At 30.6% G+C, this 23,854-nt stretch overlaps 1 protein-coding gene across 1 annotated transcript in view; it reads right to left on the bottom strand.

The window, feature by feature from the left end:
* Window positions 1–22,002, bottom strand: part of LOC123705059 (neprilysin-2) — a 59,772-nt gene extending 37,770 nt beyond the window's left edge. The window contains exons 1-2 of the mRNA XM_045653631.1: window positions 21,907–22,002; window positions 4,194–4,244 (exon numbers count right to left, since the gene is read on the bottom strand). Coding sequence (XP_045509587.1) covers window positions 4,194–4,244; window positions 21,907–21,911 — 56 coding nt within the window. The 5' untranslated portion in view covers window positions 21,912–22,002. The remainder of the gene's footprint in view (window positions 1–4,193; window positions 4,245–21,906) is intronic.
* Between the last annotated feature and the right edge of the window lie 1,852 nt (window positions 22,003–23,854).

Here is a 23,854-nt window from a genome sequence, read left to right as displayed (position 1 = left end):
ACGGGCGAAGCCGGGGCGGACCGCTAGTATATTATATAAGACTAGCTTTCCACCCGCGGCATCGTCCGCGCAGAAGAAAGAAAAACCCGCATAGTTCCCGTTCCCGTAGGATTTCCGGGATAAAACCTACCCTATGTCCTTTCTCGGGTATCAAAATATCTCTATACCAAAATTTCATCCAAATTGGTTAAGGCGTGATTAAGTTTAACAGACATACAAACAGAGTTACTTTCGTATTTATAATATTAGTAAGTATGGATGTATCTCATCTGATCATTGAATAAGCCGTACAATGTATACTGTAATATGAAAATAAAAAAAAAATAAAGATAGTTATAACAATAATAACATAAACTGTCTATTTACAATTAAATGATTTAGTTAGGGTGTTCATGTTTACTTCCAGTTAGATTGTTTACCCATAACAATGTGTGTGTTAAATTAAGCGTGCATCGTTATTGTCCAAATGAATTGTCAACTCGGTAATGGGTGTAATGAGACAATTCAACAGAGCGTCATTGAAAGCTGGGTATTTTCCTTATCTATACTATACTATACTAATATTATAAAGCTGAAGAGTTTGTTTGTTTGAACGCGCTAATCTCGGGAACTACTGGTGCGATTTGAAAAATTCTTTCGGTGTTAGATAGCCCATTGATTCAGAAAGGCTATAGGTTATATATCATCTCGCTAAGACCAATAGGAGCGGAGCACTGCGGGTAAAACCGCGGAGCGCAGCTAGTTACGACTATAAAACTATGTTATAATATATTTAATTCCAGGGACTAGCGGGTTCCAGTAAAGAACTTCGACTTGATCATTAATAAAATGTGTAAATATGACTGAATGTGCAAAAAACACGTCACCTAACTAAGAAACACAATTATTTGGATGTTAAAATATTTATACAGATAAGACACCATTGTGTTTGGTGTTTGTATACATGTTCGAGACTGTCCGGCAGATCCTTTGTTGCAAAGAAAATAAAACTGGTTTAGTAAGATAATTAGATAAAATTTAAATCGCATGAAATAAATGTTAAATGTTAGAAAAATTACGTCAACGCTTAAAATTATATTAAAAGCATTAGGTAGGTAGTTAACTGGTCGACCGAGTCAAGTGCGAGATAAATTTTTAAATGATAGTGTTTTTTAGTTCAACACTTAAAAAGGTTTTTTAACATTTAAGTACCTAATAATTTATTAACACGACCACTTTGTACTTCATCTGAAAATAGTAATTTCTAGTGTTTGTCTCCGGAGAAATAAACATATTGTGTGAAACATCAGAAAAATAATGAATTGTTTTAAATGAATAAATCGCGTTTAAAATCTTTAATTTCTAATTGAAATTAATCATTTGTTTTTATAGTACACTTGTTTCTATTCACTGAGAATCCAACATTATAACCACATCAATAATTTCACGACCAATATCATACATATTTACACACTGAGAAATGACGATAATTCAAATAGAAATACATAATTAAATCTGTTTATTGAATACAATAACATTCGCGGTCACAGGCGACACGTCGGTGTTCGATTGCCAATGTTTATCAAACACACCGCTTTTAGCATATAATAGTGAATATACATATAATAGTGAATGTATACTAGAGCCAGTGTGGAAATTGTTTCTCACGCACTACATTATATCAGCTGTAGATACGTTTATCTACAGCTTACGTCATTCTCATACATTCGTAGTCTATTGACTATTCTATTGAACGCTACGCTAACAGAAAGCCACTTGGCTAGGGGGGCAGATAGATATATAATAGACTAGCTGCGCTCCGCAGTTTCACCCGCGTGGGTCCGCTGCTGTTGGTCTTAGCGTGATGATATATAGCCTAGAGCCTTCCTCGATGAATGGACAATCTGACACCGAAAGAATTTTTCAAATCGGACCAGTAGTTCCTTAGATTAGCGCGTTCAAGCAAACAAACTCTTCAGCTTTATAATATCAGTATAGATCAGTAAAACTTATGTATGAATAATGCATCTGCCCCTTACCCCACTAGGGGACACGGGGCTTCACATAGTATAAAACAAAGTCGCTTTCTCTGTCCCTAATTTTGTTAATATAGGGGCCTATAATTTTATTAACTCTTTAAAACTACGCAACGGATTTAGATGCGGTTTTTTCATAGATAGAGTGATTCAAGAGAAAGGCGGAAAGCTAGTCAGCTAGTCCTCGGAAACTGCTTGACCTATTCTCATAAAATTTTCTGTATATATCAGATAGGTCTAAGAATCGGACCACAACGATTTTTCATAACCCTAACTGATAAGAATAAGGCAGATCTACGTTTTCCGGAACAGCTAGTCTAATATAATATAGAATTCTCATATCGCGGTATTTGAAGTTAAACTCCTCGGAAACGGCTTGACCTATTCCCACAAAATTTTCTGTGTAAATCGAGTAAGAGGACCACATCTATTTGTCATTCCCCTAAGTGATTATAGTAAAGCAGAACAACCTTTGCCGGAACAGCTATTCTAATATAATATCGAATTCTCATGTGTTGTTTGAAGTTAAACTCCTCGGAAACGGCTTGACCTATTCTAATAAAATTTTCTGTATACATCGGGTAAGTCTAAGAATCGGACCCGACGATTTTTCATACCCCTAATAAGTGACAAGAGTTTGGCAGAACTACGTTTGCCAGAACAGCTAGTTTACCTTTGCATTTCAATAAACATATAATTTCAAGAAGCAGTATTTATTCAGAGAAAAACAATAAGTACTTTGATAAAATATGTTTTATAGTGTTAGAGGGAAATCACTCACTATATGGGTATATGGGTCTCATAGTTTCTCTGAAAACATAATTTTTAAAGCTTATGATTTCCTTATATTTCATGCGGCTGCTTCCGAGAGACTTCACACAGCAAATGTTAGTTACAATACAATATATTATCTTCTAGTGGACGTTATAAAAATAAGATTAAATAAATGCTATTTTTCTAAGGGCTGATGTTTCAATCCTTGGTTAAATCTTATCCGTCCAATAAAGTATTACACAATAATATACAAATGTCACCTAAAAACCTGTGTAAAAACTGTCAAACAGTGGGCAAGTACACATTTTTAAAATGGTTGTTTAATACGATATTCGATAAATAAGTTCTAACTAAGGATTGAAAAATCGGCCCTAAGCGAACTAAGATGCTGCCATTCGCTATTTAAAAGCTAGATGATAATTATCTGTTGTGCTGTGGTTGTGTTATTATATTAGACTAGTTATTACACTGCTCTAGACTTTACTCTGCCCAATTTTTTCGTGTTTTCTTGTCATAAGAAAATTCATAGGGCCTCATCCAAAACGTTAAAAACAAATTAGCCGAATTAGTCGAGCCGTTCTCAAGTATTATGCTTAGCAACGTGTGGCGATTCATTTTTATTATATGTATATATATCTATATTTTAACATACTGTATAACTGACAGCTCATATCATAGATAAAGTTATTTACATATATGCACGTTCTAAACTAAATGGGCACGTAATTGAACACTTGTAACTCATTAACTAGGTACATCTTTAGATTTTAATAAGTAGTAGGTGAATCACGACAAGTGATAACTGCGTTAAAAACAACCGACTTCAAACTTGCACTTGCAAAATTTACAAATACCTACAGACAAAAATGCTCATAAAATAAAAACTACTGGGCCTATCCGAATAAAATTTTTATGGGACCAATTCGACACCATCCCGCATCGAACAAAAAAAGAATCACGTAAATCGGTTCAGAAACCTCGGAGTAATCGGTGTACATACATAAAAAAAAAAAAATATACCGGCCGAATTGATAACCTCCTCCTTTTTTTTTGAAGTCGGTTAATAAAATACATTTACATATTATCTATCTGGTTGGATTAGTTATTCAATATTCATTTAAATAATATTTTTTACCAAAAATCGGAACCGTCTTCAAATGGTCAAAATTGGAAAAAATTAAAATAGGATAAAAATCGGAAGCAACTAACCAAAGAAAAACATATAAAAAAAATCCTCATTTTTTTTAACTCGATTGAAAAAGGGAAGTTTATGAAGATTTTTTAGCAAGTATTTGGAAAACCATCCCAATTGGCACATCTGTTGTTGAACGACTGTAGCGATTTTGAAACTATTTTATACATTTAATAAATACTTAATTTTTAAAAACTTAATTAATTACTTACTTTCTACTGTTACTCATATTGTAGCCGGTGGATGAATATTCACCGTCACTACTGCAACAAAAAAAAAACCACATAAATTTATCTTAATAGATGAAACTACTATAGTAAAACCTACTCCTCTTTTTTAATGGTGGTGAAGAAGCCTGGAATACCTAAATACTTAAATTTGCTATGATTCTCTTAAAATTATTATTTTATAAGTTATCTAAGCTTGAACAATAAGTAGTTATTCCAGTTTAAATTTAATAATGCACAATTTTAAACTAAGACAAAGCCTTACTCACGATAAACATTGTTAAATTCGCATCTTTATTGAGCTAGACATTTTAATTAAAGCGAACAATAAACAAATATAAATTAAAACGGATATTGCCGCCGATGATCCTTGAGTTCTATTGGCCGAAAGACCGGATATTGCTTGTACTACGCTTTTCCGCTCAAAAAGACAATACTATTGACACAGTTTTTATTTATAAGGTAGTACATTAAACCGAGAGGTCTTGGGTTCAATCCCTTTGTATTCGCGCTTAAAAAAGTATATAATTAATACATTATTTTAAAAAGAAAAATATTAGAAATGCAAAATATTCCATATTATATTTTTATATTATAATACTAGCTAACCGCCCGCGGCTTTGCCCGCTTTGTCTCAAACCTAATAAATTATATATTAAAACCTTCCTCTTGAATCACTCTATCTATTAAAAAAACCGCATCAAAATCCGTTGCGTAATTTTAAAGATTTAAGCACACAAAGCTTGGATACAAAGGGACATAGGGACAGAGAAAGCGACTTTGTTTTATACTATGTAGTGATGCATATTGACAAACTGTACGTGTTGCGTTTTGTTCATAATCTAAGCATTTTTTAAATTAATTGTGATGTTTTAGTATCCTTTCTTAGATTAATCGAAAAATATAGCCCGGTCCTATCATTTCTAAGAAAAAAATTAGGGTTCAGTGTTTCTTAGACAAGTAATGTAGGGCTTAATAATGTGCTATTTTTTGCAAGGATAATATCAGTGACTGCATATGACATACAAACATAACAAGCCATTTCCTACTTAAGTTTCCGCGGAAATGCTATTTTATCTTAGATCATGTGTCGCTCAGAGGAACTCGATCCTATTAAACCACTTCACACAAATTATGCAGGCAAAGCCGCGGGCGAAAATCTAGTTACATAATATTATAATCAAACATTCGTAATTACGCTTGTTTTTATACATTAAGTAAGAGAACATTTCTACGAAAATAAAAATTTCACTAAGAAATTTATAATTTTATTTATTATTTTTTATCTGTTATAAAATTTTCTTCCTAAAATTACAAATAACAAAATAAAATAAAAAACGCTTGTCCATAATTACATCTAATACATAGAAAAATAAATACTAAAAGTATTTAAATATTCAATTAATTAACGAAGACAATAAATAAGAAAAAATCCTATAAAATTAATATCCCTAAAAATGTTGAATACTTATCAAAAAATAAATTTATAATTAAATATATAACTAAAATAGTAATTATAATTAAAATTATGAGAGTATGATCATGAAAAAATTATTTATTCTAATCTAAACTTATTTGCTCATTCGGAATTGTCCACCTAATTTGATTGCACTTTGCAAAACTGTTCAAATACATGAAAGAAATTAGATATTTTTATGTTGAGCTAAATTAACAATAACTTTTTATTAGATAATGAATAAAAAATAGTTATTCAAGCTTCTCATAGGTCAACATTCTTCAATATAAGAAAACCTGTTGAAGAGCAGAATTTAGTAAAAAAAGTATAAAAAATTAGCATCTCAAGAACCACAGTGAAGGACATGCCTAAGAGTTTAGAATTTTGAACTTTGATATTTCCTATAAATATCTTCTAGTCGAAAATCCTTTATTTATATTAATGGTATTACTTGTTTTTTTTGTGTGAATATTGGCTTGATTCTCCGGGAAGGTAATATAGTATCTAATTTTGTGAGTTTTACGTAATACCTACTATTATAATATATTCTGTGGTTTTGCACAGACAAAGCCGTGGTTGGAAAGCTATACTATAATTATACTAGGCTATACTTTATTTTGTTTTTATCCCGGATCAATGTAGGCGTAGCCAGGACGAGCGATAAGTACATAATATTTTCCGTAATCACAATATTTTCTTTCTTACAATATAATGATTTAAATTAGCATAATATAGCTGTAAGTATCTATAGACTAGTTTTCCTTTCCAGGTCTACTTTCTCGATAATCATAGATGGCAATTACTTTTATGTTACGTCCACACCGAGCTGGGCATTACCTATTAGTTATCACGTTATATTGGCACTAATAATAATTAAAAATATTTTTAATGCCATTCATTCATACTGTAGACTTTATAGAATACTAGCTTTCCGCCCGCGGCTTTGCCCGCGTTTTCAAAGTGAAACCTGTTCCCGTAGGATTTCCGGGACAAAACCTATCCTATGTCCTTTCTCGGGTATCAAAATATCTCTATACCAAATTTCATGCAAATTGGTTCAGTAGTTAAGGCGTGATTGAGTAACAGACAGACAGACAGAGTTAATTTCGCATTTATAATAATTATAATGATAAATAAATATTTGAAGCCAGGTTTAGGTTATCTTTCATTTTAAACTTTATTGCCTCGCATATAAGCATTTGTTTTATCAAAAAAGGCTACGTGACCTTTTCCATTTGTGCCATGTCAAAAATCCATAAGAAAACAGTCGTAAAAAAATTAACAGACCGGTAAAGATGTTTTTATTTTTTTTGGATTTAAACAACATCCTTGATACGTCAATTAAAGGCCAACACACATTCATTCTTACGGCTTGATAACACGGCGTGGACGAAGCATTATAGCTTCAATTGCCCGTCTAGGTTACCTGACTTGCTGGTTAAGAGAAACTTAAACACTAGTCAGTAGGCCAATACTAGACTTATACAAGAAGCCAAGCAAATCGAAATTACCGAGTTCTTTCAATGTTTCATGTACATGATTCGATTGGCTTGCGTTATGCGTAAAATTTAACGTGAATAGGTGTTTCTCCATTGTTTCTCTACCGTCTGATATTCTATTTACCTAAATAACATTTAAAATGAACATCCAGCGTTGTCTCTTATGTTTTTTTTTTTTTATTATGATTGTATACCTAATATATTACTTAATTTTTGACGACACTAAAGCGCGTCACACACGGTGAAGATACTATATTATTTTATGTTAAGATTCTCTAATATAAAATATTACAGTATCTTAAGGTATCCGGTATCAGCGTTCTGACCATCATTTTTCTTTTTGTCATTGCGTACTAAGACCCCTGTAGAACCGCTATCCTGTTACAAATGACCCGAAACACTGACACAAAATTTCGGGTCATTTGTAACAGGAGTTACACTTATGAAACATAAAACAGGAGAAAACTGAAAATCGTCTTATTTTAAGTAAATTGCCTAACACTGAGTTGCTCATGTTTTTCTAAATTGTTTAATGAAATAATCAGAATTAACGCTATTTATGTTTTTTGAAGCTTAATCATTCCATATGTCCGAATTGATTATTTTATTATTTATATTTTATTATTATATTCAATCGATAATTATTATTTGTGTATGCTAACCGCAGACCTCATCATATGAATTATTATGTATGTAAAAACTACATAATAACCATTGAATTGATTATATGCACGACTATGACCTCAAAGGCATGTGTTATAACTTATAATATAACATGCACAATATTCATGTAATGTTTGTCTGTATGTTATACAAAACGACGGAATCGAACTAAAATATTTTCTGACGGAAATAGGTAGGTACCTACTGTAAAAATTGAACTAAAAAAACTGCTCATAAATGTTTATTGTGTCATTCACTGAGTAAAACTTATTGAATAACCATGAATAACTTAATCTATACTAATATTATAAAGAGGAAAGGTTTGTATGTTTGTATGTATGTATGTATGTATGTATGGTTTTCACGTATAAACTACTGAACCGATTATAATGAAATTTAGCTCACATTCAGAGGGTAACTTGGATAAACACATAGGATAGGTTTTATCCCGGAAATCCCACGGAAACGCGGTTTGCGGGTTTTCCTTTGAAAACATCGCGAAAAGCTAGTTATAAACTAAAAATGTTTAATTAATAGGTAGGTAAAAGTTAAAAGCTAGCATTTTATCCCGGCTTTTCTCGAGATTACACGACATAAAAACAAAAAAAAAGTATCGCTTGCACCATACAAAGAGCACCACATAAAGAGCTCTTGAAATCAGTCTCGTAGATTTAACTTTATTCCTTACAATCCAAAAATACTATACCCTGTATATAATATTAGACATATCACGTATATAAAAATGAACCCGTTTCGCGTTGTCACGGCATCACGCATGAACGGATGGACCGATTTCGATAATTCTTTTTTTATTATATTCCTTGAAGTACGAGGATGGTTCTTATGTGGACAAAACGTAATGTACCACGGGGGAAGCCGGGGCGGACCGCTAGTACACGATATAATATTATATAAGCTGTAATATGCTCTTGCAATAAAACAGTGGCCTCTGAATGAATCGAAGATATAAATCAATATGATGGGTTTGATCACTGTTCAAGTGATGCTGATATTTATTGCTTCTATATTACGTATTTAGGTCATTCTGAAGGACTAAATGGTTAAAAGGAAATTGTAAAAACCAATTACTTTTCACTTCGAAACGAAGTATTTAAATTGCCTTTTAACTGCTGGCTATTTCGATTAATCACATCTCATTTTATTAACATATTTAGAATTGTTTTTTGTTGATTAATTGTTTGATGTTGGTATGGAAGCTATCATCCGATCAATTGCGCGACTTTTCTTTTATAAAAGGTTTTAATATGGCATTTCCACTCCGACAAACTTTGTCCCTGCTGATTGAGCATAATCGTTGTACTTAAAAGCATTAATTATTGCGTACAGTTGAAACAGAACAGTATTTTCATCAAAAACTTACGGATAATTAAAAAAAAAATAAGTATGTGCGTAAGTATAAATAGTCAGACAGCGCTCATTTTCGGTTCTTCGGTTAAACTAAGAAACTTATGTTCAGTATTAAATCTCCTAAAATTGTTATTTTTTATCGCACATTCAATACATCTCATAACACGTTTTTTACCTCCATACCGGTTATTTATTTATATATAAAATTGCACACAAACGATTATAGACCTATTTTACTTAATTTTTGAAAACATTTTTGAGTGAAAAATGCTATAGACAGGTACGAAACCAGATCCACTTAATAAAACACATAAAACGTATCCATTACAATTATATTTCATGTCATTCTTCTAATGCATTGCTTTTATTGTTACTCTTTTTATTATTATGGTTATTTTTATGATCAAATGGTGTTAGATGACGCATGCGGATAAAACGTCTTGTGCCAAATCGAATCGTGATCGTATTGCAAAAATTGAATTAAAATAGATATAGCCGTCGTCTAGCTAAAAGGATGGATACTCCAGACATTGGCTGTTGAATGAAATGTATTTATTTAAATGTTTTTCTGTATGTCCTTTAGAGAATCGTAAACTTCTGAATGGTTTCAACGATACACCGCAGGCGAAGACGGCATGCACATCTAGTATGTAGGTAGTAGAAATACGTATAATAGATTTACACATTTGTCATGTTTGTATAATTAGAAATAGTAGTTAAGAAAAATAAAGAAATTTTCGTCAAAAAGTGACCAATAATCTATCAGGCACATTTCTTAGACTTAAAGAGCTAATTAATTAAAAAAAAATTGAAATAAAAACAACATTGGAATTGTTTATGATTGTTTGAGTAAGAAATATTATATATTATATATAATTTATGATCATAATCCCATTTAATGAAAGGCAGCGAACTCTATGCGTCTGTTTTTATGTTCTAATAAAAATTGTAATGTAGTTATGATTATTGTAACCTGTTCACCAAAACCTTATTCTTTTTTATTCACTACTAGCTTACCGCCCGCGGCTTCGCCCGCTTTGACTTAAACCTAATGAATTATAATACCTATATATATATACTAAAACCTTCCTCTTGAATCACTCTACATATATCTATTAAAAAAACCGCATCAAAGTCCGTTGCGTAGTTTGAAAGATTTAACTTTTAAGCATACAAAGGAACATAGGGACAGAGAAAGTGACTTTGTTTTATACTATGTAGGGATTATTCTAAGTCCCAAGTACACTATTAGCATATACGAATAAGGCAAATTGCAATAAAGACGATTGTCTTTACGTAAGCGATCACGTCCAACTACTATTAATACTTATTTTGTGCAATAAATTTATTTTAGTTTCAATCTTGTATTCTATAGATGTTTCTTTTTATTATATTTCAACATCACTATTATTACACCCAGATAATATAATGTAGTGCTAATAATAATAATATAAATGCACCTGTTTGCTGTTGACCAAATCGATGTATGATTTTGATAAAATTACGGTTAAATGAAGGTTATTTTTGTTTTTGATATTAATTATTATAATTATTTATTTATTTTAAAACTTATATAATGCATTATGATGTAAGCTTAGATGTAAGTGTGTACATTGTATGATTCAGTTTTCCTAATTCATACTACAAGCCAGGTACAAGGTATTTATATAACTGTCATTTTCTTAGTTTTCAAAGCATTTTCAATAAAATATATTTGAGTAACATTCTTTTTACTTACATTTTTAAACAGATTAAGCCAAAACCAGCCAAGTAACTAACTAATCACACTTTATTTAAAAATAAAATATTTATAAAATCAATGCAAAATACTTCGCCTAACTTAGCGTATGTATTCTATGTCTCAACCGCAACAAACAACTATATACAAAAATACCAACACCACGTGTAAACACCTATTCAATTAAAAAAGCAACGCAATAATCTAAACTGATTTAACAAACGCATTCTAATCGTCACCCTTATTAATATTCACTGGAAACATGTGCACAGATTTACGTCTTTATTACTCGTGGTATCCATTAAAGTTACATTTAATTAACGAAATTATTAGCAGAGAACGGCGTCAATGCATACTCAATTCCAATACTTAGTTACGACATAAATATTAAATATCTTCACATAATATTTTCATATATATTTTCTACTATATATTTCCTTCAATAATATTAGCTAATACATTAGTATTAGCTTGGAAAATGCAGGGAAAACCACGTTGCAAAGCTAAGCTTTTTTGATTTAAGTAACAATTGTATTTTCTCTACCAATTAAACAATTTCTTCGTAGACTTATTTTTGTATTATATTTATATTGCACCACAAAACGTGTTAGAATTATAATATTCTTGTTATTCGATTAAGAATATTAAATAATAATTATTAATAATGATGATATATCATAAAATAATTATACAATGAATAATACAAGATTATAGGTATGTTTGCCTATCAATCCTATCAACGTAAATAAAAGTGTGCGTGTACTAGTATACACACGTAAGAAGTGAAATTTCTTTATGACCTTAATTTTCAAAAAATAATTTACTAAGTATGTATATGCAACTTTACAGAAATACGTCGAATCACGCGTGGTAGGGATAAGAAAAAAATGGCGCGTAACGGAAATTGTTACACAAAATTTTTTTCCAACCCCGATAAAGAAGTTTCACTTCAAAAAACACAATTTGCAAACAAAATAACACATGCATGTCAGCATTAATTATATACTATGTTATTAACAACAAATGCATTTCCACATTGAAGGTTAATTCGGATACCAAAAACCCTATGATTAAATTTGAAAGTGTTTGTTTGAAAGCTTTTTTTCATGGAAAATGCGTTAACTCATGACCAGGGGAATGTCGGGCCACTGGTCAAAGCGCAGTGGACTGTCGACTAAACTCTACCAAAGTATAACAACATTTCCTATTGTAATAGTGACTCTACTGTTTTCGTAGAGCCGCTTATATAGCTGCTGTGTAGAGTTAACTAGCATACTACTCTACCAGTTCTCCGTACTCTACCAGTTCTAGTAGAAATTTTACTCTACTCTATAGTGTCCAATCTCTAATGTTGTCTACATTAGTAGGTATAATTAGTACTCAACCGCTCTACTCTATCGTTTACTCTATCGTTTACTCTACCCGTGTGCAGCGGCCATTAGTATTTAAAAGTACTTAAAAAAAGCGTGTGTGCCGAGGACACATGTCAGAAGTGAAACTTCTTTGGCAAGATTAAAAGAAACGAAAATCCGAAGTTTCTCTTCAAAATAAAGTAAATTCATAAATTTTATATTATTATAGGTACACAAGTATCATCTATCCTTTCTTTGTAATATTAGAAATGCGATAGTTATGTTTGTTTGTCCTTCAATCGCGTCGATAAGGAGAAGGATATAGGGTACTTAACATAAACGCGCTGAAACATCTCAGTCTCATGGGAAATTGCTTAGAAAACGAAAGCGAAGCCGCGGTTGGATAGCTAGTTCTAATGTACAATGCTTTTGTATTATGATCCAAGAAATACAAACAAGTTTTATTTCAAAAGCAAATTTATATAACGTTTACATAATAAGGCTATAGGCTTTTAAAAAGTGTAATTTGGCGAAGAAACTATTCTAATAATAATTTGTATATTATATTTATTAATTAATTATGACCAGTCTTAACATTGTACAATTGATTAATTATTAAATAGGAGACAATTATTATTCTATAATTGTTTAAGTAAAAAAAAACATTGTATTGTACTCATTTCTTGTTTTTAAACTAATGAAGCTATTGTTTATAAGAATATAACTAATGGGCAAAAAATCAACGTTGTTTTTGCGTTAAATGAGCATTTGATACCAATTTTTAGTTAACAGGCTGCTGTAAAAAATTGAAAATGCAATTTAAATTTAACGATCATACAATGCAAATTAATCAATTATATTCAATTAAAAATAAATTAAAGCTTAGAGCGAAGCAAATCATCATTCTTTCGGATATAATTAACGTACTTTATATCTTTCCCCGTAAACTAGGTTTTTAACATTGTGACTTTTAAAAGTCAAAAGATATATAGACAAATCCAGAAATATTACACCGAAAACACCGACAATGGCCATAAATTCGACACGTTAGTCGTAAAATTTTGAGATATAATAATATCGTATGGTAGAAATAGTAAATGATGTATTTATATACATTATACAGTCCGTCCACCTGTGCGGTCTGGTGCGCGTGGGATGACATTTTATTGTCTCGTCGACACAATACAATTCAGGAGTTATCAACATATTTTATGAAAATGTAGAATGTCTTATTAACATATGTACTTTCATGCATTTAAAATGATTATGAAAAGAATAAAAACCGGCCAAGTGCGAGTCGGGCTCGCGCACAAAGGGTTCCGTAGCAGCAAATATAATAAATTACAGTTAAATCAACCTATCTCAAAAACTATAAGAGATACTTTGATCAAACCAAAAATCGTTGAAAGAGTTAATTAGCATGCATCACCTCTATTTTTTTTAGAATTTTATACCCCGTAGTTATAAAAATAGAGGGGGGGGGACATACTTTTTACGACTTTGAGAGCTGATATCTCAAAAACCGTTCACTTTAAGAAAAATGTTTTTTAGAAAACTTTATATCATTTTAAAAGACCTTTCCATTGATACCCCACACGGGTATGTACATCGAAAAAAAAAATTTCATCCCTCAGTTACATGTATGGGGGGCCCCACCCCCAATTCTTTTTTTTACTATTTAGTGTCATATTTTTGTAGCGGTTCATACAACACATATTCCCATCAAATTTCATCACTGTAGTACTTATAGTTTCCGAGTAAATCGGCTGTGACAGACGGACAGACGGACAGACGGACAGACGGACATGACGAAACTATAAGGGTTCCGTTTTTGCCATTTTGGCTACGGAACCCTAAAAACTGCCTTTAAATTGTCAGAACTACACAAAAATTTTATTTTATAGGCCAATCGGAAAGCATCAGTTTTCAAATAAAAAGAAAGAATCATCAAAATTGGTTCACCCAGTCAAAAGTTACAGAAAAAAAAATTATTCGAATTCAGAACCTTCTCCTTTTTTTAAAAGCATGCTCAATTATCTTACATGGCGTTAGGAACACTTTTCAGAGCGAGCTATTTGCCACCCTATTACAAATAATTACATAAAAAAATGTGTTTATAACAATTAAAACGCTGAACGCACTTTAAACAATAAACTCTGCTTCTGACCATAGAGGTTTATTTCGCGATTATACCCGATCGACGAAGAAAAAGATTATTACAATGTGAAAAATAATTGTACCTAATCCATTTGATTATATCAATCGAATATAATTCGTTCAGTAAGCAATCAATTATAAGATAATGCTAAAAAACACTTTAATTTAAAATGTATAAATACTATTATCATTTCCTAATCCCAATAAAAAGACTGAAATAAAATTGATTAAACAAATACATTTCACCGCTCACAAACACATTTGGGATCTTTTCTACTCCATCGAGTGTTTTCACAAAGATTACGAGTCCGTTAATTTTCTTACATCGCGTATATTAAAATTAAACACTGCGTAAACACTATTAACTGTGCAAACCACGGACCATTAGGTTGGCGAGCCCTGCTACATTAACAGCTTAAATAGATGAAGAGCCGGCAAGAAAAATCCCACTTAAATTTCGCTCGGTTTACCGCCCAAATTATTGGCTTTTTCTTCAATTTCAAATGTAAACAGACACTGTATATTCTTTAGATACTATTCGTAATATGTAAAGGGAAATAGTTGTTTTTCTTTATTTGTTTCTAATATAGAGTTTTAATTGCATCTTTTTTGTGTGTTCTTCCTATTCTTCTATTGGTTTTTCTAATGGATGCGATCTAGAGATAGATATATTTTTACTAATGAGGATTTACTGCACCGCAGTTTTCCGCACTATCGATTAAGATTTTCTATTCAATTATTTTTTATTTTTCAGAAATATTATAAGAAGTATAAAATTAACTGCGTTAAAAACAACCGACTTCAAAAACGGAAAAGTAAAAAATAAAAAAGATTTGATATTATTAATTACTACATATTATTTAGATGTGCTATTTATTAAATAGGTTTGAAGTCGGTGCACGGGCTTAATACTAAGTGCTTAGTGTTTGGCACCGACTTCAAACCTATTTAATAAATAGCACATCTAAATAATATGTAGTAATTAATAATATCAAATCTTTTTTATTTTTTACTTTTCCGTTTTTGAAGTCGGTTGTTTTTAACGCAGTTAATTTTATTTAATACTTTTTAGTGTAATTTTCAACACGAATCAAACGAGCCCAAACTCGATAAAGTTGAGTCAATATATTACTGAGTTCCTATGGCCACCTTCCGATTCCATCATCAAATCAGCTCTATGTCATGATAATGTTTCATCGCTATCCAATTTACACACTTATACAAAATTTCAGCTCAATCGGTTACCGGGAAGTGAATCAAAGTTACTTGCTACATTCCAATTAAGTCATCGAGTACAGACAAAAATGCTCATAAAATAAATACTACTGGGCCTAGCCGAATAAAATTTTTATGGGACCAATTCGACACCATCCTGCATCGAACAAAAAAAGAATCACGTAAATCGGTTCAGAAACCTCGGAGTAATCGGTGTACATACATAAAAAAAAAAAAAAAAAAAAAAAAAATATACCGGCCGAATTGATAACCTCCTCCTTTTTTTTGAAGTCGGTTAAAAATTATTTTTAAACATCACCTATGTTATTTTATTTATTGAGAACTAAATCAAAACCAGATTACACACACATACACAGTAAATTTTGCGAAATTCAGGAAAACTCAGATTCTATATGTAATACAAAGATAATGTATGCAGTTTATGGAACAATGGAATTCATGTTAGATAGCATTGAATCTAAGGAAAATAGGGTCAAAGAGATTTATCCTTCTTATGTATTTCCTTGAAAATGGCGGTCACTTCCTCACAATTGGTTAGGAATATAAATATCAAACGCATCGCTTTCGCTTCGCTTCGTCATACTAAGAAAAGCCTAATTAATAAAGTGTACCAAGAAAACTTCAGCTTTGAGCATATTTAGAAAAGTAATTCTTTCCTATTATGTATCTCTATTATTAACAAAAAAAACAGTCTAGTTTCTCATATGAGACGAAATGAAAAAAAAAATCACGTCATACACTTAAGAAACAACGGTGTTATCAAGTAGCAAAAAAGATAATAAGAAATTAGTTATTAAAATTGAGATCCTCCGATTTCGGAAACGTTGGTTAAAAATAGAGATAGAGTCGTATTTGATAATAATAATATTATGTCGACCGAATTTCGCTAAAGCGGTCGGGCACAATTTGGCCAACTGCGTAGAATAACTAAAAAGGAACAAATATATATTTACAAGAGATTATACTTTTATCACAAATTATATAATATTATAATATAAAACGACTATAATTTATACCAGATGTTTGTTAACTGTCATATTATAGAGCCGACGTTTGAACAATAAAAGCGGCAGCTCTACGGTCCAAATAATATAGGGCGCTAATACGATAAACGCAAAAAAGGATAAAAGTTCAGTGAACACATTGTAAACTATTTATGTATTGATGATATTAACTCAATATTTGACTTTGAGTTCTGTGTCACAAGGTTTATACGATCACGCGCAGAATAGACAGCTTTCAACATTTATAAAGATAGTAAATTTTACAAAAAAAAAAATAATGTAGAAATACCGAAAGTTTAAATGGCAAAGCAATAATATTTTGTAACCTTTTCGGTCACAATCGGGCTAAAACTAAACGAGAATTGATCTGATAATACTGAATTAAATAAGTAAATTAATTTTAAATCAAATATCTAATAGAATTATTATAAACTAGATTTCCACCCGCGGCTTTGCCCGCGTTTTCAAAGGAAAACCCGCATAGTTCCCGTTCCCGTGGGATTTCCGGGATAAAACCTTTCCTATGTGTTAATCCAAGTTACCCTTTATATATGTGCTAAATTTAATTGAAATCGGTTCAATAGAATTTGCGTGAAAGACACACACATCCTCACAAACTTTCGCATTTATTATATTAGTACGATCGAGAGACGATAGAATTATTATAATTTATATAATTTCACCAAATGGAGTAAGAATATTAGAACGACCTTATTTTCAATTATTTGTGTCTTAAAATACATTCAAACTTGCATTACTTAATTAGCAATGCAAAATATATGAGTCACGTAACATATAATTGTTTTAAAGTAAAATAATAATAATAATATACAATATAATATATGTAATACACAATTGTAATATATAATAAAATACAATATAATATAATATTATATATACAATCTCTTTCTTTGTAATATACACATAGAAATAGTAATTTGACTCTCCGAAACTCAAACAATAAATGCCACATATTTATAAGAATATAATCACTAATTAGTATAAAACAAAGTCACTTTCTCTGTCCCTATGTCCCTTTGTATGCTTAAATCTTTCAAACTACGCAACGGATTTTTTTAATAGATAGAGTGATTCAAGAGGAAGGTTTTAGTATAGGTATAATTCGTCAAAGCGGGCGAAGCCGCGGGCGGTAAGCTAGTTAATTATAAATTAAATACATAATATGTAAAATACGACGCATTGATTTGAGTAATATTTAAATTATTTTCTTAATAAACTTATTAAATTAAATGTCTGCGTTAAAAAAGCCTAATATATTTTCATGAAAATTTTGAAAATTCAACGATATTTAATATTTTTTATTAAAAATATGTTAATAATTAACTTGTTGAGTTAATTCTATCATGATTTTGAATAATGCTTCGTCTACACTCTAGTGGAGTGCAACTACAATCACGTTCGTGTGTGATCGCCTTATTTAATAATTCCGTTGCCATGACAACGTGCGATGCTGGTCCAATAAGATCAACATTTGTCTATTGACCTGATTCTATAATAATATTTATTTAACGAATGATAACAGATATCATAACGATGACTGTTATGAGAACCGAATCCAATGATTAGTTTATAAATTGAACATGTTTCTCAAAATTAAGGATTGTTTTAAGAATCGATATTGTAACATTAGCCTTATATGCGTGTAAAGTGCTCGAATAAAGCAACCTATGTCTTATTCAAATTATTCTCTATCCATCCATCCATCACTACATAGTATAAAACAAAGTCGCTTTCTCTGTCCCTATGTCCCTTTGTATGCTTAAATCTTTAAAACTAAGCAACGGATTTTGATGTGGTTTTTTTTAATAGATAGAGTGATTCAAGAAGTTTATTATATAATTTATTAGATTTCAGATAAAGCGGGCGAAGCCGCGGGCGGTAAGCTAGTTACACCATAAATTGCTCCATACATTTTTGGTAAAAGAGAGTTTCTATAAAATTACAACTCTACATTGAATACCTATAATTACCAATCATAATGAAAAAGAAAGTAATTTTAAACAGATGAAGCTTTTAGATATTGTTTGTTTTTTGACATAAACATTGTATGGTGTTACTGCAGTTTTTGAAAACTAGACTCGCATAGTAAGTAAATGTTTAACATTGTATCATATACGATGGTATTGGAGAAATAAAAGTAAAAGTACTGTATTATTTAAGAATTCATAATATTTAAAATTTAAATGTATTGCGAGAATTTGTGGAGAATTTTATCGGATTGGATCAACTTTTTTTTTGTTACATAGTTAAAACAATCAAATAATTTCTATAGTAAACGATAAATCCACATCATAATAATAACCTATTGATTCTCTCCATTAGAAATAAAATAGCCAGAATAAATTTATATGTATTACTAGCGGTCCGCCCCGGCTTCGCCCGTGGTACATATTTACGTTTTCTCTACATAAGAACCATCCTCGTACTTCAATCAATATAATAATAATAAAAAATATCGAAATCGGTTCAGCCGTACACACGTGATGCCGTGACGTGACAACGCGAAACGGGTCTCATTTTTATATACATAATATATAGATAATCATACCATGTACCTTCACCTACAGATTACAAATATCTCATATTTAATATCAAGTTTCATTGTCATTGTAAAACCCAAAAGCCTTACACAAAAATATGTAAAACATTAAGGAAAATATATATAAATGTAATAACCAAGTTTGTTGATCATAAAAAAACTTCCAAGACACTTTCCTCCTTGAGAAAGCTCATTAAATGTAACAATTCTTTTAAAACGTTTTAGCTTATAAATATAAACTTGCTAAAGCCTAAAACGAAAAATACTTTATTATATAATAATAAAAAAAACCCTATAAATAATAAAAATAAACTTTATTAACAATAAAAAAATACTTTATTATACATAGGACTAATATTTTTAATAATCGCACTTCCTTTTTAACCGACTTCAAAAAAAAGGAGGAGGTTATCAATTCGGCCGGTATATTTTTTTTTTTTTTTTTTTTTTTTTATGTATGTACACCGATTACTCCGAGGTTTCTGAACCGATTTACGTGATTCTTTTTTTGTTCGATGCGGAATGGTGTCGAATTGGTCCCATAAAAATTTTATTCGGCTAGGCCTAGTAGTTTTTATTTTATGAGCATTTTTGTCTGTACTCGATGACTTAATTTCAATGTAGCAAGTAACTTTGATTCACTTCCCGGTAACCGATTGAGCTGAAATTTTGTATACGAATGTAAATTGGATAGCGATGAAACATTATCATGACATGGAGCTGATCTGATGATGGAATCGGAAGGTGGCCATAGGAACTCAGTAATATATTGACTCAACTTTATCGAGTTTGGGCTCGTTTGATTCGTGTTGAAAAATACACTAAAAAGTATTAAATAAAAATAACATTTATTAAATAGGTTTGAAGTCGGTGCCAAACACTAAGCACTTAGTATTAAGCCCATGCACCGACATCAAACCTTTTTAGTAAATAGCACATAAAAATAATATGTAGTAATTAATAATATCAAATCTTTTTTATTTCTTACTTTTCCGTTTTTGAAGTCGGTTGTTTTTAACGCAGTTATTTTTTAATAATAACTAAGTACATAAATGTTAATGCGAATTCTTTGTTAAAACTTTATTCTCTTTTAAAAAGAAGTTTTAATTATTACATTTTCCGATCAGAGTTAATTCATCAAAATATAGAACATAGAGTTCAATTATATTTATTGGTTTATTATTTTAATAAAATGTCTACAATTTTTATTAATAATATGTATTTCTAAGAGAAAAAATAATATGAATATTATAATAATTAAAGTATGTAAGTTCATTCAATATGGCATTTATTAATTTACGAGGTTTTACACACATACATACACGATGGTATAATTTGAGAAGTGTTTAAACAAATATTATCGTCATGACATTAGGTATTCAGTTTAGATTCCAAGTGTAAGTAAATCTTTAAAGATGTATTTACCATTTAATTTAAAGAAAACCATAAAAATATGCTAAATATATTCGATTTACGTGATTTTCACAAAATACAATGTATTATATAGCATAATAATTATTAATAATTGACTCGAATAAAAAAAGGAAAAAAAATGGTAATAAATATCAAATTAAATTTGAAAAAGGTCAAAAGTGGTAAACAAAACATTATTCTACGTTGGTTATTTAAACGTGATTTTAATATTTTTTACACAAACTTTTTTTTGTATTAAGTATTTGTTTTTATTGAAATCTAGTTTTGTCTGTTTTACATGACCGGTCTTACGAATTTGAAGAAAAATATAAATTATAAGATGAGTTTCGCATCTAGATAGAGTTCAATATTCTTTTAATATAATTTAAATCTATTCTTTATATGTACGGGTTTTTCTATAATTCTCTCATTTTACCGAGCATATATTTAAACAATTGGGAAAATTAACATATTTGTTCCAATATGTAGATACACTTACAAAATAATTTCTTAAAGGACAATCGCTTAAAAGGCATTAGATTTGAAAGATAAATCCAAGTAAGAGTTTAAATATAATAAATCATCAACTTATCTACGTTATATTACGTTAAATTATAAATGCTTTAAAACTTTTTTAATAGACAGAAAACTAGCATATTAATTTCAAATAAAATATTAAAAATAAATAATGTATTCAAGAAGATTATCTAGATAGAGCAGCATTTGTTTTGATTATCAACATGTACGTAAACCACGACAGAACGTTTGATAAAAGTCAACGAAACATAAAAATAAATTGCGTTAGAGTTGATCATTTAAACATAAAATACATATAAATTCATCACGTTAGCTATTTGGGTTGTTAGCACATATTTATGTGGAACGCTACTCGCTTTATTTGTTTTATTCGTTATCACAAAAGGACTCGTATTTTGTCGAAAATATAATGTCAATTTTTCAACATATTCGCAACGTTCTCTCAATAATGATAAACGATAACATCTCATAGTTTTAGGTCAAGGAACGCCCTACTTAGTGTTAAGAAAGGAACTTTAGTTTCGGAAACAATTCCCATCCTAGCATATAAACATAAATTAAACTAAACGCCGACGGACTTGTTGCATGAAACTTTCACCGGCATTATATCACGTGCTGTTAACGTGTTTTAAATGCAAAAATCATTGATATAATAAATAAATATTTTTGGTTTGCATTCGCGTTGCGGCTGTAGCGTAAATATGGTTTGTCTTACCTCATTGAGGCGAGTGTTGTTGTCCGTTTGGCAGAACGACCGCGACGAGCGGACGAGAGTGGCAGCAAAGTATCGCCGACCGCTAAAGACGACGATCGCGGCACGACTGATTCGCGCGCCCACTGTTACAACACTTTTATAACATTACCCCTACTGCGAATTTCCCTTGACAACCCTATCCCGTCTCCCGTGAACCCTGCCGTCCTGATACTTTCCAATACGATTGACACTCGCCCGCGAAATGGAATGATGTAAGAATTAGTCCGTAGGTTCGTGAGTTAGGTCATTGAGATTTATATAATGTAGTTGAGAAAATGTTTGCAAATGATTTATTGTTAACGCGCTCTGAAAATCTATTACATTCGAGTTACACTGTTGAGTTTTTTGTCGCACTACCTAGTTAGGATTTTATGAGCGATTGATACTGTGCTGAAATAAGAAATCGACCATAACTACGACTTTAATGTTGTATTGCTTTTGAATGATTATGAAGGGAAGCTGAAGCAAGAATATTTACGGTTATCTGCTACACGATTTTCGAACTATTTTGAATAATACATAAGTAGATTTCGAACTATATTGTTCTTGTAGAGCCGACTCCGTATTAACATAGTTGTAAAAAGGTTTCTACATAAATAAGAACTTCCATTATTTTAGGTAAACAAAAAGCTACAGAGGTGGCGCGAACACCATCTGATGACGGGTGCCTTTAAAAAAATGTAGCGTTGTTGTGTGTTTTATTACAACTTGTTAGCCGATTTTATAAAAAAAAAATATTTTGAAATGTTATAGGAAGCAATTTCATTCAAATTAAAGAAAAACTTAATTAAATTAATACGAATTTAAATAAGACAGAAACATTATTATTAAATATATAAGTCGATAATTCATTTTTATAATATTTTTACACAATTTTCAAATAATTTATACTAAACTGATTGAGATTGAAACCGCATTAGCTTTTGCAAAAATTAAACTTTTGAATCAGTCAATTAATGATACCGCTGAACTTATGTATATCCAGAAATAGAAATTACAAATAAGTTAGTAGTAGTAGTATCTATCCTGTAAACTTAAAAAAAAGTGTTAAAATAGAGCAAAGTATTGAGCTTAAAGCTTATGTAAAACAAAATTAGATTAAATTCACCATGCATAAACCTTTAATAATAACGAAATTTACAATTATTATAAATTATTACCGTTACCTGTCCATTGTGATGTTGATAATCAAACTTCCATTATCCTTCCTAAATATCCTTATATCCTAGTGAAAGGGTTGAAAGTAAGTATGCTCACGCAGGCCTGTTTAGCACTCGACGAAGCACGTTTCTTATGTCCTGAAATGGAAACCACATCCTTGCTGCAGAGCGAATGTATTACAGAACTTATTAATTTTTCATCAAACATAAGTACATGCCGTTAATTACCGAATTACCCATTATTATTGGATATTTAAAGATTGAACGTTTACAACTCAATCGATGGCTCGTTTACACCAGAACTGAAACTATTATGTCAAAATTTTGTTATAATGAGGTAAGCCATGAAAAACTCCGAGGTACTTACCTGATTACTGTAAATGATTATTTTTATGTTAGAATACAGGACCACACTTTGAGAAAGAAACAATCTCAAAGAAAGAACATTGTTTCCGCCAGTATACCAATTATTAACTTACCGCATATATGGAAAATAGCATTAAACGGTGAAAGAAAACCGTTAAATTTAAAGGAAATTGACCTCACCGATATTCAGCTTTTAAACCTATTACTGAAGAAAAGTGAAGTGATAAGTGAAAAGGCAATTAGTGAAAATAGTGGAAACAGTGCTTTAGCTTTTAAGAGTATAAGTATAGAAAAAAATTTGTTTTAACAGTTATAATTTTAATTATTTGTCTTGTTATAAGCTCGTTTGCCCGCTAATACATTAAAAATATATATTTGTCTTG

The sequence above is a fragment of the Colias croceus genome, chromosome Z (genome assembly GCF_905220415.1).
Source record: "Colias croceus chromosome Z, ilColCroc2.1".
Lineage (NCBI taxonomy): Eukaryota > Metazoa > Arthropoda > Insecta > Lepidoptera > Pieridae > Colias > Colias croceus.
The sequence above is the reverse complement of the archived record's forward strand: the minus strand, read 5'-3'. Positions and strand labels throughout refer to the sequence as shown.